Source organism: Trifolium pratense, linkage group LG6 (genome assembly GCF_020283565.1).
Source record: "Trifolium pratense cultivar HEN17-A07 linkage group LG6, ARS_RC_1.1, whole genome shotgun sequence".
In the NCBI taxonomy this organism is placed as follows: Eukaryota; Viridiplantae; Streptophyta; class Magnoliopsida; order Fabales; family Fabaceae; genus Trifolium; species Trifolium pratense.
In genome coordinates this window covers 6,949,481-6,963,193 of record NC_060064.1, presented here as the reverse complement: position 1 = coordinate 6,963,193, position 13,713 = coordinate 6,949,481, and the positions used below count along the sequence as shown (strand labels likewise).

Below are 13,713 nucleotides of genomic sequence, written 5' to 3'. Positions count from 1 at the left end.
ATGTTTTGATGCTTTGCACAATTGATGGTATAACGATGCTAAACACGCCGAACCCGAACTATATTCTCTTACTTTGCTTAAATCACTTAACGCTACAAGATATTTCATATGTATACCGCTTCCCGTAGTATCGGACATTAAAACACTACCAAGTAATAAAAGAATATATGCCCTACAATATTGTTGTTTTTTCCGATTTGACGATTTGGCGGTCAAATCGTAAAAATTGTCTTTCAACCAAGTATTTGGGATTATCTTACCCTTGCCACCATTGTCTGGGGGGACTTTTCCCAATTGATTAACGCAAAAATCTTTATAATACCATTCGGAGAATCCAGTTACTGCAATACCGTCAACTGGTAATCCGATCAACATGCTAACATCTTCCAACATGACTGTACTTTCACCCGTTGGAAAATGAAACGTGTGAGTTTCGGGTCTCCACCGTTCCACCAAAGCAGTGATTAAGTTTGGGTCTATTTTCCATGTTCCTAATTTTATTACCTCTTCAAAACCGGTATTTTCTAATAGCGGTAATAAGTGATCATCTGGATAAACCATAGCATGCGCACGACTTCGTAGTATTTTATAATCCTACAAAATAAATAATAAAGTTAATATGATATAAATATAATAAATAAATTAATTAAAAAATAGTGTAAATAAAATGATTTACTTCAGAATCAATGTGTCTTGATCTATGACTATCTCCCATCCATAAAATTTCATCGGCCATTTGAAACGGATTGAACCTAACTCCACCTCAAAACCATGGTTCAAAGGGGAGGATTGTCCAATCCTATATAAATCCTCACACCGGGTTCATTACTTCCGATGTGGGACTCCAAGTTGGGTTCATGAAGTCCAACTTGCACATGGAAATCGGTAACAAATCCGCCCGCTGAACAACCGGCGTCCCGACGGTTCATTCTTCCCCTTTCTTTTTATAGGGTTCATTCTTCCCGTTCGGTCCCGGCGCCCAAGGATCGAACTTGCTCTGATACCAATTGATACGGATTGAACCTAACTCCACCTCAAAACCATGGTTCAAAGGGGAGGATTGTCCAATCCTATATAAATCCTCACACCGGGTTCATTACTTCCGATGTGGGACTCCAAGTTGGGTTCATGAAGTCCAACTTGCACATGGAAATCGGTAACACCATTTTTGTTTAAAAGAATACTCTATATATTTAAATTTGGAAAAGAGAAGAGTGGTAGAAGAAGAGAGTATTAAAAGAGTTGTGAATGATTTAGAAGTGTAGAGGAAGGGAGTATTTATAGAGATTTAACATTTATCTAATACAGTTATAATTTAACACATTAATACACTATCAATATACTGATTTTTTTTTTACGAAACAATACAGTGATAATCAATCAGTCAGGCATTACAATGAGCTGTATTTATTTTTTTTACTGCAACAATGAGCTGTATTTAGGTGTGCATTCTTTTTCAGATCACGCATGCAAGACTGCAATTTTGTTGTCTTGTGTTTTCCTTTAGAACTCCGCCATGTGGGATGGCTTTTTTCCTGGGCAATTTCTGTTCAAAAAGCATGCAAGACTCAACAAGACGAAGCAGAGAGATTCTTGCGTCAGTTAAAGGGTGTTTTCCTTTAGAATTCCGCCATGGGGGATGGCAAGATTCCTGAACAAGATTCCTATGTCAGATTCCTTTGTGTTTTCCTTTAGAATTCCGCCATGGGGGATGGCAAGATTCCTGAGCAGATTCAACAAGACGAAGCTGAGACAGAGATATTCTGAACGAGATTAATTTTTCTTAGAGATATTCTTACGTGTTGAACACTATAGGCAATACCACTAGGAGAGAAGAAAAAATTCACAACTTTTAACATTTGTGTTGCATTATATAAACCTATTTTGGACTTAGAAAAAATTCACAACCCACTTTCACAACTTGTTTTATCACAGAAATATTTCATTAATTTTCATAACATATTTTTACCTTAGAGATATCTCATTATTTTTCATGGCAACAAACATGTTTGTCTATGTCTACTATAATGGATAAATTCAAAGAAATGATATGGGTATTTATTTTGAAAGTGACGAAACCAAACAAATCAAAGTGAGCAGTAGAAATAATTTCCTTCACAAGAAACACCAACATTTATGGAACACTATTTTGACCCATCATCTTCTCAAATTAACACTTACCAACCATCATTTTCTCAAATTAACAATTATCCATCATCATTTGAACCACCCAACAATATCGAAGTCAATCTCGACCCAACCGAGGAGCCTCACGAAGCCGAAGTCAGTGATGAGAGTGAAGATGAATCATATTAACTTGAACATTCATTTTATGATAGTGAAGGCGAAGAAGACGACGATGTTGAAGATGAAATGATTCCCACAACAGAAGCATATGTTCCACCAAGCTACATGACAAGCACGGACTTGACATATGTTGATCAATATGCTGAATTTGGTCACACACCGACACTTCAAATTGATGGTGATCTGGAAGTTGGAAGACATTTTCATTCCAAAAAAGATTGTAGTCTTGCAATCAGGCAATACCATATTAATCACTTAGGATTGGATTATGAGGTTGTGAAATCTGACACCACCCGAATTATGCTTAAATGTGTAATGCCACAATGTTCATTCAGATTGACTGCATCAGAGAGAAAAAGAAGCGGAAAACAGTGGGTGATTGGTAAACTGGAAAGTCACACATGCACATCTTCTGTCTTGTCACAGGATCACCGCAAGCTCGACTCCAATGTCATATGTGAAAGTATTAAGTCTCTTGTTGAAAAGGATCCATCTATCAAGGTGAATCTAATTATTGCTCACATCCGAGAAAAGTTTAATTATACAACAACATACAAAAAGGCTTGGATTGCAAAAAATAAGGCAATCGAAGAGATTTTTGGGAATTGGGAAACATCTTATCAAGAGCTTCCCCGGTGCTTGATAGCACTACAAACATTTAATCCAAACACTGTTGTACAAATGGAGACATTTCAAGCTGTGGATGCAAATGGTAATATATTGCATGACTTTGGGATCTTCCATCGTCTCTTTTGGGCATTCGATCCATGCATCAAAGGTTTCAAATACTGCAAACCAGTTGTTCAAGTCGATGGAACATGGTTATATGGAAAATATAAAGGGACATTGTTGATGGCTACTGCACAAGATGGGAATGACAATATATTTCCCATCGCGTTTGCTATAGTGGAAGGTGAGACGAAGGACGGCTGGAGTTTTTTCTTGAAAAATCTGAGAAGACAAGTCACACCACAAAGAGGAATTTGCTTGATTTCAGATAGACACGAGTCAATAAAAAGTGCATATAAAAATCCTGAAAATGGCTGGCTAGATCCTCCGTCAAGACATGTGTATTGTGTTCGACACATCGCACAAAATTTCTCGAGAAAGTTCAAAGATATGGATCTTAAGAAACAAGTCACCAATATGGGTAATGATCTCAGTTTTTTTTTTTGGTACATAAATAATCTCAATCTTATTACTACAATATTTACATTTTCATTATCGCTAACATCATATTTGACATTTAATTTTTGATCAAAATAGGATACGCAATGAATAGGTCATCGTTGGAGTACTACCGCGGAGAAATTGGACGTGAAAATCTAGAGGCTGGGAGGTGGGTCGACAATATACCTAGACCGAAATGGACTCAGGCGTATGATGATGGTATGCGTTGGGGCCACATGACAACCAACCTCGCTGAGGCAATGAACTCCGTGTTAAAGGGTGCCCGAAATCTCCCTATTACGGCTTTGGTGAATTCAACCTATTTCAAGTTGGTTGATTTTTTTGTAAAACGGGAAAAGAAATGGGACGTTGTTTTAAATTCTGGTCAAGAATATACAGAAAAATGTATGAAGATGATTAATGAAGAGGCGAAGAAGTCCACCAGTCACAGAGTCACACACTTTGACCGACAAAGTCATACATTTTCCGTTCAAGAAACTGTCCACCCGAATGAGGGTCGACTAATGGGTCATTTCATGGTTGATCTGCTTAACAAGTGTTGTGACTGTGGTAGATTTCAAGCTTTACATCTACCTTGTTCACATGTCATAGCTGCTTGTTCTAGTGTTTACCAAAACTATCAAGTCTATATCTCTGAAGTGTACCAAGTTTCTACTGTATCTAATGTTTACAACGAATCTTTCCAAGTCATCCGTAACGAATCTTTCTTGCCCCCTTTCCAAGGCATCAAACTATATGCAAATGAAGAAATGAAAAGAACCAAAAAAGGTCGTCCAAACAGTACTCGAATACGAACCGAAATGGACGATTTTACAAAACAACCAAAAAATTGCGGGTTATGTGGACTACCTGGTCATAATCGTAATAATTGTCCAAATGTTGGGGGTCCATCTACGCGACGTTAGTTTTTTTTTTTTTATCAATGTATTATCTTAATTATTAGTAGTTTATAATTTTTGCAATATTAATTATATAAGTTAAATGTTCTATGTATTGATATTATTATTAATTTTAAAATAGTTTTTTTATAATTTTTTGAAACAACAAGATTAAAATAATAAAAATAACATAATAAAACAAAAAAAAAAAGGAATCTCACGGAATTCCGTGACTGACAGGGTCAGATTTTGCCTTCAGAGTTCCGCCGTGCCCTATGGCGGAATTGAATAGGAAAATTATTTGGTCAAAGTCGTATCTGAAAGTGTGGCATTTGGGGACTTTTTTTTGAAAGTATGGCAATTTGGGAATTTGCTTTTGAAACCATGGCGTTTCTGTCAAAAACTCGTAACTGAAACCATATCACTCCGACTTGTGTTGATCATTAATGAAAATCACGCCAAAATTCTTCTAACAATGAATGATATAAGAAATCATCTCACTTTGACTTGTGGCAGTTGATTAATGAAAATCATGCCACACCAGAATCAATAACGAATGGTATATAGAAACCGTCGAATGGTAAACTCGCCACAATAAGTAATTACAAAAGCCTAGGACGACCAATGTTGAACGCTAACGTTGAACGCCTCGCCTTTTCGCATAAAAGCTCGCCTAAAATAATCAACGGGTCGTGCTATCTCTGAGGACTAAAAGCTACATTATTTCAAAGGCGACTTAAAAAAGGTCTTGCTATTTATAAGCAATTCGAAGAGTGTCTGACCATGATCTTCATATTTGGTGGCATCTCTAAAAAGAGTTATGACCACGATCATCATATTCATTGGCAACTCGAAGAGAGTTTGGCCACAGTCTTCACCTTCATTGGCAACTCGAGGAGAGCCTCGCCACGATCTCCATTATCATTGGCGACTTAGAAAAAATGTATCACGATCTTTATATAAAATAAATGGCTAACCCATATAAAGTATGAATAAATAAACGACAAAGCGACATTCAAACAAAGATATTACTAGCATAAAGATAAATGACCTTCATACAAAAAGACAATACTTTGGGATGTTTTGATACATCCATATCGCCAACAATGATTACTATATTAAAAACGAGGATATATCGCCATCGCTTATAACTTTAAGTAAATTTAGCATATACTTCTAATTCTGAATATTAAGTTTCAATTTATTCAAAAATAAGGTCATCTCTCCAAAAACTTATTACTGTAAATGTGTAACTATAAATGGGTAATCCAGGATTATTATCGTAAGCAATGCGCCTCCTCAGAGCCTTGTGCTTGGAGGGCTGTGTAACGGACGAAATTATATGAGGCCCATTTGCCTAGAGTTTATGATCCTGCCCATTCATTTGACTAGGCCCAATAAGCCTCAGTATCGTTATCTCGCCCGAAAGATGCTCGCCCCTAACCCGTTGCTCGCCCCAAGGCCCAATAGGCCCATTTAGCTCCTGGACCCGCCATATGGCGCCAAATCTTGAGGACCAAGGAAGAGCATTTTTTGCATGAAGCACATTTCCCTAAATAATAGGGGAGATTATGAGAAACTTGGGGATGAAGGTTGAAGAAAACCCTAATCACCCCACTATAAATAGATAAATTCGCATCCATGAAAAGGCAGACCAAAAATCCATCAAAATAACTCTAAGCTTATTATTAAGCTAATTACTGCTAAATCAACCCCCAAAGTTCTATACCAGAACAATATATATATATATATATATATATATATATATATATATATATATATATATATATATATATATATATATATATATATATATATATATATATATATATATATATATATATATATATATATAAAAATTGGTAGCATGATTTTTGTTAATTTTTTTTTATGAATGGTAGCATCATTCTAGTATAACAACTCTTTTTTATTTATTTGATTCTAATATAATATATTTAAATGGACGATCATGATTGGTTTTATTAAACGATTGAGATTCAAAGAATATTAATGGGACCACATGAAAAAAAAGAGGGAAAAAGTTTTAGGTTAAAGTTAGCGTTTTGGAGCAAGCTTATAATATAAGAGATAACAATTTTTTTTTATTTGATTCTAATATAATATATTTAAATGGACGATCATGATTGATTTTATTAAACGATTGAGATTCAAAGAATATTAATTGGACCACATGAAAAAAGAGAGAGAAAAAGTTTTAGGTTAAATTTAAATTTCGGAGCAAGCTTATAATATAAGAGATAACAACTCTTTTTTATTTATTTGATTCTAATATAATATATTTAAATGGACGATCATGATTGATTTTATTAAACGATTGAGATTCAAAGAATATTAATTGGACCACATGAAAAAAGAGAGAGAAAAAGTTTTAGGTTAAATTTAAATTTCGGAGCAAGCTTATAATATAAGAGATAACAACTCTTTTTTATTTATTTGATTCTAATATAATATATTTAAATGGACGATCATGATTGATTTTATTAAACGATTGAGATTCAAAGAATATTAATTGGACCACATGAAAAAAGAGAGAGAAAAAGTTTTAGGTTAAATTTAAATTTCGGAGCAAGCTTATAATATAAGAGATAACAACTCTTTTTTATTTATTTGATTCTAATATAATATATTTAAATGGACGATCATGATTGATTTTATTAAACGATTGAGATTCAAAGAATATTAATGGGACCACATGAAAAAAGAGAGGGAAAAAGTCTTAGGGCCCGTTTGGTGCACAGGATAAGAGACAGGATAGGATAACTGTATCATATCCTGTCACAATCCAGTGTTTGGTGACACAGCAGGATATGATAAGTTAATCCTGAAGCTTATCCTATCCTATCTCTCTAGTTATAATTCTTATCCTGAATTTGAGTTGGGTTACCAGCAGGATAGGATAAGAAGAAAAAAAAATTACTGATTTATTCTATAAAATATATTTTAAAATAAATAAAATCAAATCAAATAAAATATAAATAATAAAATAATTAATTTTTAAATATATATATATATATATATATATATATATATATATATATATATATATGTGATTTTCTCAGGGGTAATTTTGTAATTAATATATTCAAAAAAATCAAAATTTTACTAAAATTACAATATTTTAAAGTAAAATAATTATTAAAAAATTGAAAAATAGGGATATTAATTTAATTATAAAAAATTAAATATAATTATTTTACAATATTAGTTTTATTATTTACGTATGAGATATATCATATATTTATTTCGCTTATCTAACATGTATATATTATTGAGTTATTTATTTGATCATGATTCATATAAAAAATTAAACTTGATTATTTTCTCATGATTTTTATTTGAAATTACAAAGTTATTTTTGATTACTTATTTATATTTTTTATTTATAAAATTCAAAGTATTAAAAAATAATTTTAAAAAAATAACAATTGTTTTACAAGAGTAACTTTATCATTTAAATTGTTATATATCTTATCATATTATTATGAGCAAGTATGTATTAAAAACAACATATAATAGTTATCATGTTTGTTATCCTGTGTGCACCAAACACAGGATATGATAACTCGGGATAACTGTTATCCTGCTGATATCCTATCCTATTCTTATCCTGTTTTATATCCTATCATGTCACTATCCTATCCTGTGCACCAAACGGGCCCTTAGGTTAAAGTTAGCGTTTCGGAGCAAGCTTATAATATAAGAGATTTGTGAACACAGTTTACTTGAGAAACGGTGGGGCGTAGAAAGAAAATCTCATCTCATCTCATTGTTATAATATTATTATAAGTAGAAAATTGGTCTTTTTGACAAGAGAGAGTTACTTTTCGCACCCCCTGCATACACTCAAACACCCCCTGAAATGACCATACTACCCCTCTCGCCACAGGTTAGGCGAGCAACCCCTCGCCCGCAATGAGACGCGTGTTAAAAATAGGAGACCGTTGGATTTCCCCACCCCCCAGATTAAATACACACGCGCCGGATGTGAGGCGAACCATTTAAAATATTGCTCGCCTTGTGTGAGGCGAGCAAATCTTATATATAAGACTTGCCCAACTTCTTCCCCCCATTTCTGCAGAAACTTCAAAAACGTAAAAACTTCCCAAAACCCTCACAAAATCGCCCTAAACAAAAACAACGGTGAAAACCTTCGATTTTTGGTCGTTTGCGGTCGGAATTAGCAAGGGAGTGAAGATTAATCAAAGGTATTTCGTCATTTTAACGTTTGATGCATTTTTTTTCGATTTTTTTTTTGAGTTTCGCTATTAGATTTCGACCTAGGTGAGGCGAGGGATGTCGCCTTGTGTCTGGCGAGGGTGTTAGATCATTTTGACAGATTTGAATTTTTTTTGACTGTTTGGTTTTGTTTATGGTTTTAGGGTTTAAATATGACGCGAAAAAATGTAGATGAGGGTGGTGAGGGAGGTAAGGGCAAGAGTAAGGAAGTTGCTAAAGGTACTCGGCCGACCAAGGCCACGACATCGGCTCGGAGGCAAAAGGCCCAAGAGAATCCTCCTAAGAAAAGGAGGGCTAATAAGAAGACGGGTGAGGGTGGTTCTTCTAGTGGTGGTGTTGCTGCTGATGCTGGTGATGTTGATGTTGATATTGAGGGTGTTGAGGAGGATGACTTGATACATGAGTTGGAGGTGGAGGAGGACGCACAGGAGAAACTTGGTGTTGATGAGGACGCTCCAGAGAAGGGTAAGCGTAATGTCTGGGTGAATCCCTACGATGGTCAGCCTGAGCCTGACGAGTATCCGGCGGGGCCTACAGAGAAGGAGTTGTTGTGCGATTATGGAAAGATACCGCACATTTCTAGGTGCATCTACGACGGCCACGTAAGTAAAATTAATTTTTCATTCTTCGTTTATTAAATTTAAATTATTATTATTATTATTATTACTGTTAGTTTAAATTAAATAATGAAATTTTTTGTTATTTTTTTTGTTTGTTTTGCAGGATCGTGAGCTGATATAGATCGTTAGCAACCATGGGAAGTGTGACAAGGTGAATGCTGCTCTCCAAGCTCTGCCATGGTGGGAGAAGGCACTACGAGCCACCGGACTGTAAGACCTGTCACTCACAGGGTACAGTTATCTAGACGCTGGCCTGCTTTCCACGTTTGTTGTGAGATGGCACGGTGAGACCGGCACGTTTCATATGCCGAGCGGGGAGATGACTATCACGTTGGATGATGTGAGCTGTCTGCTCCATATCCCCGTTGACGGACGCATGCTGCACCATATATTGCCAACGGGGAAGGACGAGGGTGTTAGGTGGATGGTTGAGATGCTGGGGTCAACTGAGAGGGAAGCACTTGATGAGGTGAAGAAGACGAAGGGAGCACATTGTAGGTTTGTGTACCTTCGGCGGCTGATAGAGCGGCACATTAAAACGACCAAACAAGCTGAGAATGACAAGGATGAGGAGAATTTTGAGAAGTACCAGGAGTACATTGTCAGGGCCTATATGATGCTTTTGGTTGGAACCACCATCTTCTCCAACAAGGCGAAGAACTATGTGGATCTGAAGTTCTTGCCATACTTCCGTGAGTTGGACCTGGTTGGCACATATTCATGGGGCACTACTGCACTGACATTCTTGTTTCATGGCTCACGAATGCATCAGCAGCCTCCTGCAAATATGTGGCTGGATACATGACAATGCTTCAGGTAACCTTTATTTAATTTATTCAAGTTTTATTCTAACTTTATGTTTATTTAATTTTTTCAAGTAATATAAGTTTTGTTTTAACAGTTTATTTTGTTTATTTAAGTTTTAACCGTTAATTTTTTATTTTGTTTAGGCCTGGGTATATGACCACTTTCAGAACATTGGAACATTGTCCTCGAAGTACAGCCAGGAGTTGCCCAGATGCTGCAAATATCTTCCCCCCAAGGGTCAGAGTGATCAGGGGGCCATGAGGATTATGATGGATCGGCTGCTGCCTCATGACATCATCTGGATGCCTTATGACGATCACCGTAGTGTGCGGCCATTTGAGACATGTTCTATCTACTCCGGTTGGATCAGGTGTGGTCCGGCGAAGGTTCCATATTTGTCTGAGAGGGTCCTTCGTCAGTTTGGGCATGTCCAAGAGATCCCACGTCATCCGAACACCCGCCTTGACCACTTGGCCACCCTTGACCAGATATCAGACCACTGGACGCTCCTGGTAGGTCATATCCTGACCCCTGAATTGCTTGGCAGGGAGGTTGCTTACGCGTCCGAGGCATCCCGTGATTACATGGAGTGGTATGTGCGCCATTCACATCCTCACATCATCCGCATCCCGAATGAAGCATATTTGTCGGGTGGGGCGTTTCAGTCCATGGAGGTCCATCGTCTGAGAGGAGTATTGAGTGTTGTCCGGGACAAAAACTACAAGGTGCGGTGAGCTTGACCCAAATCAAGCAATACTCTCGGAGGGGTGGTTCGGGATCGTCATCGGCAGCATCAGGTAGTCAGCAGGGCCCACAGCAGCAGCAACAGGAGTAGTGTCATTAGTTTGCTTGTTTAGTCATTATTTTTTTAAACATTTTGGATGTATATTGGTCGCATCGGCGAATGTATTTTGTGAACATCGGATATGGTTTTTATTTTATGTTAATATGCGTTTTATTCTCGTATTTATATGCTAGTTTATTTTAATATGCGTATTGTTGTTTTTGGTTGTCAAAATTTTAATTTGGTATGATCCGAAGGCGTCCGTAAAAATTGGACAGAGTTGATGCATTTTTGCACCATTCTGCCTCCAGACCTGATGGTTCTCGCCACATGTGCGGCGACCCATATAGTCTTCGCCACACACCTGGGGAACAATTAGAGTAATTCGCTTGGTGTGGGGGGAGAAACATGTTAATTTCTGCACGATGTGGAATTGAGTGGCCACTGTTGTCACAGAGACATGTGTGGTCTAAAATTGGTTGGAAGGTGTATAAATAGGGGTGCTTGGATCAGTAGAAACTGAAGAAGAAGAAGAAGAAAAAAATGGAGAGTGTAGAATATCAACCAAATTCCCGCCTAGCAGCAGTCTACTTTAACGGGGGAAACGCGAATCTCCTTCGAATTCACGAACAAGTTTCACTCGGTGATCTGAAGCAGCAGCTGACCCAAATCAATCGGCGTCTCAACCCCGGAGATCCAAGAACGGTAACTGATGTCGAATACCGTCGTCCGTCGGGGACCTCAAACAATGGAACATTGTTGTTCACAAACGTCAAACTTCGTAACAACGGCGATGTGATAACAATGTTCTTCGTTTTCTCCGAGTTCAGGAGTTATGTGCCGATCGAGCTGGACGCAAAGTTGGTTAGATCTGTGGAAAATATTCTGTCATGCATGATCCCTCCGAATCGTCCCAGGACATACGATGAAATCGCAGCTCCGATGGTTCGGCCTGAAGAGGACGAAGTCGAAGCAATTAGTTTATCTGATCCTTAGTTTATATTATTTTAACTGTATTTTTTTTTAATTAATGGCTTGTTAATGTCATTTAATTAATGTGGTTTATTTTTTTTTCAGTTTATTTAATTTAAATTAATGTCGTTTTTTTCAATTTATTTAAATTAATGTCGTGTTTTTTCAGTTTATTTAAATTAATGTCTTTTTCAGTTAATGTCATTTAATTAATGTCCTATTAATTTAGTTAATGTTATTTTTTCAGTTTTTTTTCTCCATTAAACTGTTTTTTTTTTAAGCGCAAGCTCGCCACATACCTGGCGAGAATATATAACTTCGCTCCATACCTGGCGAGAATATATAAGTTTGCCCCATACCTGGCGAAATATGACAGAAACAGAAAGGAAAAATGGATAAAAATGCAGAGGAATTAAATTTCATTAGACAAAAAAAGTTCATTACAATTGATACAAAAGAAAAGTCTGTATGATATTGATAGGAAATCTTGATAAAGAGAACAAACCCTAATTGCTAGAGTATTGATAGGAAATCTGGATAGTTGAAGAAACCCTAGTGCTAGAGTTTTCCCGAGTTTGGCGTTTGACAAAAAAAGTACATGCAAATATACCAAATTAATCTAAACACCAAAATAAATCGTCATACCTCAATGTCCCTTACATTTAAGGGTCATTTGTATGACAACTCGGATTTGTTTTGACTAGTCATAACATTTTTAATTTGGGGTTTTTTTTTTTACCACCGACACGCTCACCTTGTACCTGGCGAACCCGGGCTCCTGCACATATAGTGATCGGGTTGTTTTGTTAACTTATGATTTTCAGTTGGACCAAAATATTCATTCTTTTTAATTAATTAGCTAAATTACCATTAATGGACGCGGATTCAGTGTCGCGCGCGTACCGCAGGACCATGGTTACAGACCGTCGATTTCCATCACACGGCCATATGTTGATCTCATCAAGGCTATCTGATCAATCAGACAGCCCATATCATCCTGATCCATTAGATTCCAGCGCGTGCAGCACACTGGATTACAGCCTGGAGAGAAGAATCTGCTTCTTATTTATGTGAGAACCGTGAGAATGATTATTAGCCCTTTGATTAAAATTGGTTGGTTGAGATTATTTAATGATACATGTGTCTTTCCACACTCTATTATTTTCATCTTCTCTAGTTTTGTGTCTCGTTCTTCTTTTCCCATCGCCAATGCCATCAACTTCTTCGGTTAGCTTCTTTCGTCTCATGGAACCACCCACCGCCGCCGTATCCACACATCTTTCTCTTTTGTCAGATATGTCTTTTTTGTTAACAAGAGAAAGATTGAAATTTTTTTACCACCGACACGCTCACCTTGTACCTGGCGAACTAGCACCGGCCATTTACTCGCCTGATGTGTGACGAGGGGTGTTTTTAGTAAAAACGTTAATTAACACACGCGCCCCCCCACACACACAGCGAGAGGGGTATAATGAGATTATCAGGGGGTGCGAAAAGTACAAGACAAGATGACTGACAGTTGGGGTCTTAAAGCCCGGCCCAAAATGAAAAGAAAGTAGGTCGGTCAGAAACAAATAAAAATAATATAAATATATACATGAATAGGTACTAGTAGGTGCCGGTGGGTTGAAATTGAAATTGAATTTGAATTGAATTAGGGTTTTTTTTTGTTCCTCCTCGTTGGATTGAATCGATGATGAAAGGAGAAGAAGATGGAGGTAAAGCGGCAGCGAAATCGGGGGGTTTGAAGCCGCAATGCAAATACAAGTTCAATCCAAACATAATCATCTCAGTTCAGGAACCCCTGGTATTCAAAGCAACTTTTGTGTTGAGTGAAGTGAGGCCCCCGAAGAACAGAGGCATCTACCAACCTAAGACTGACGAAACCCGGGCTGCC

General features: G+C 37.0%; 3 protein-coding genes across 3 annotated transcripts; all 3 read left to right on the top strand.

Annotated features, from left to right (window-relative positions):
- Nucleotides 1–2,136: 2,136 nt before the first annotated feature.
- Nucleotides 2,137–4,403, top strand: LOC123891645. The gene is made up of 3 exons (XM_045941560.1): nt 2,137–2,296; nt 2,345–3,457; nt 3,574–4,403. The coding sequence occupies exons 1-3, from the start codon at nt 2,137–2,139 to the stop codon at nt 4,401–4,403; spliced, it is 2,103 nt and encodes a 700-aa protein (XP_045797516.1).
- Nucleotides 4,404–9,557: 5,154 nt separating this feature from the next.
- LOC123891644 (protein MAIN-LIKE 1-like) lies at nt 9,558–10,794 on the top strand. Its single transcript, XM_045941559.1, has 2 exons — nt 9,558–9,959; nt 10,204–10,794. Exons 1-2 carry the CDS (start codon nt 9,558–9,560, stop codon nt 10,792–10,794), a joined length of 993 nt encoding a protein of 330 aa, XP_045797515.1.
- Nucleotides 10,795–11,387: 593 nt separating this feature from the next.
- On the top strand, nt 11,388–11,840 carry LOC123891643. Its single transcript, XM_045941558.1, has one exon. It carries the CDS (start codon nt 11,388–11,390, stop codon nt 11,838–11,840), a length of 453 nt encoding a protein of 150 aa, XP_045797514.1.
- The last annotated feature ends 1,873 nt before the right edge of the window (nt 11,841–13,713 follow it).

Coding starts and splice junctions, on each gene's coding strand:
- LOC123891645 (XM_045941560.1), top strand. CDS start 2,137: ATGGAACACTATTTTGACCCATCATCTTCTCAAATTAACACTTACCAA. Junction 2,297..2,344: donor AGCCGAAGTCAGTGATGAGA/GTGAAGATGAAT, acceptor ATGATAGTGAAG/GCGAAGAAGACGACGATGTT. Junction 3,458..3,573: donor GAAACAAGTCACCAATATGG/GTAATGATCTCA, acceptor TGATCAAAATAG/GATACGCAATGAATAGGTCA.
- LOC123891644 (XM_045941559.1), top strand. CDS start 9,558: ATGCCGAGCGGGGAGATGACTATCACGTTGGATGATGTGAGCTGTCTG. Junction 9,960..10,203: donor ACTTCCGTGAGTTGGACCTG/GTTGGCACATAT, acceptor TATTTTGTTTAG/GCCTGGGTATATGACCACTT.
- LOC123891643 (XM_045941558.1), top strand. CDS start 11,388: ATGGAGAGTGTAGAATATCAACCAAATTCCCGCCTAGCAGCAGTCTAC.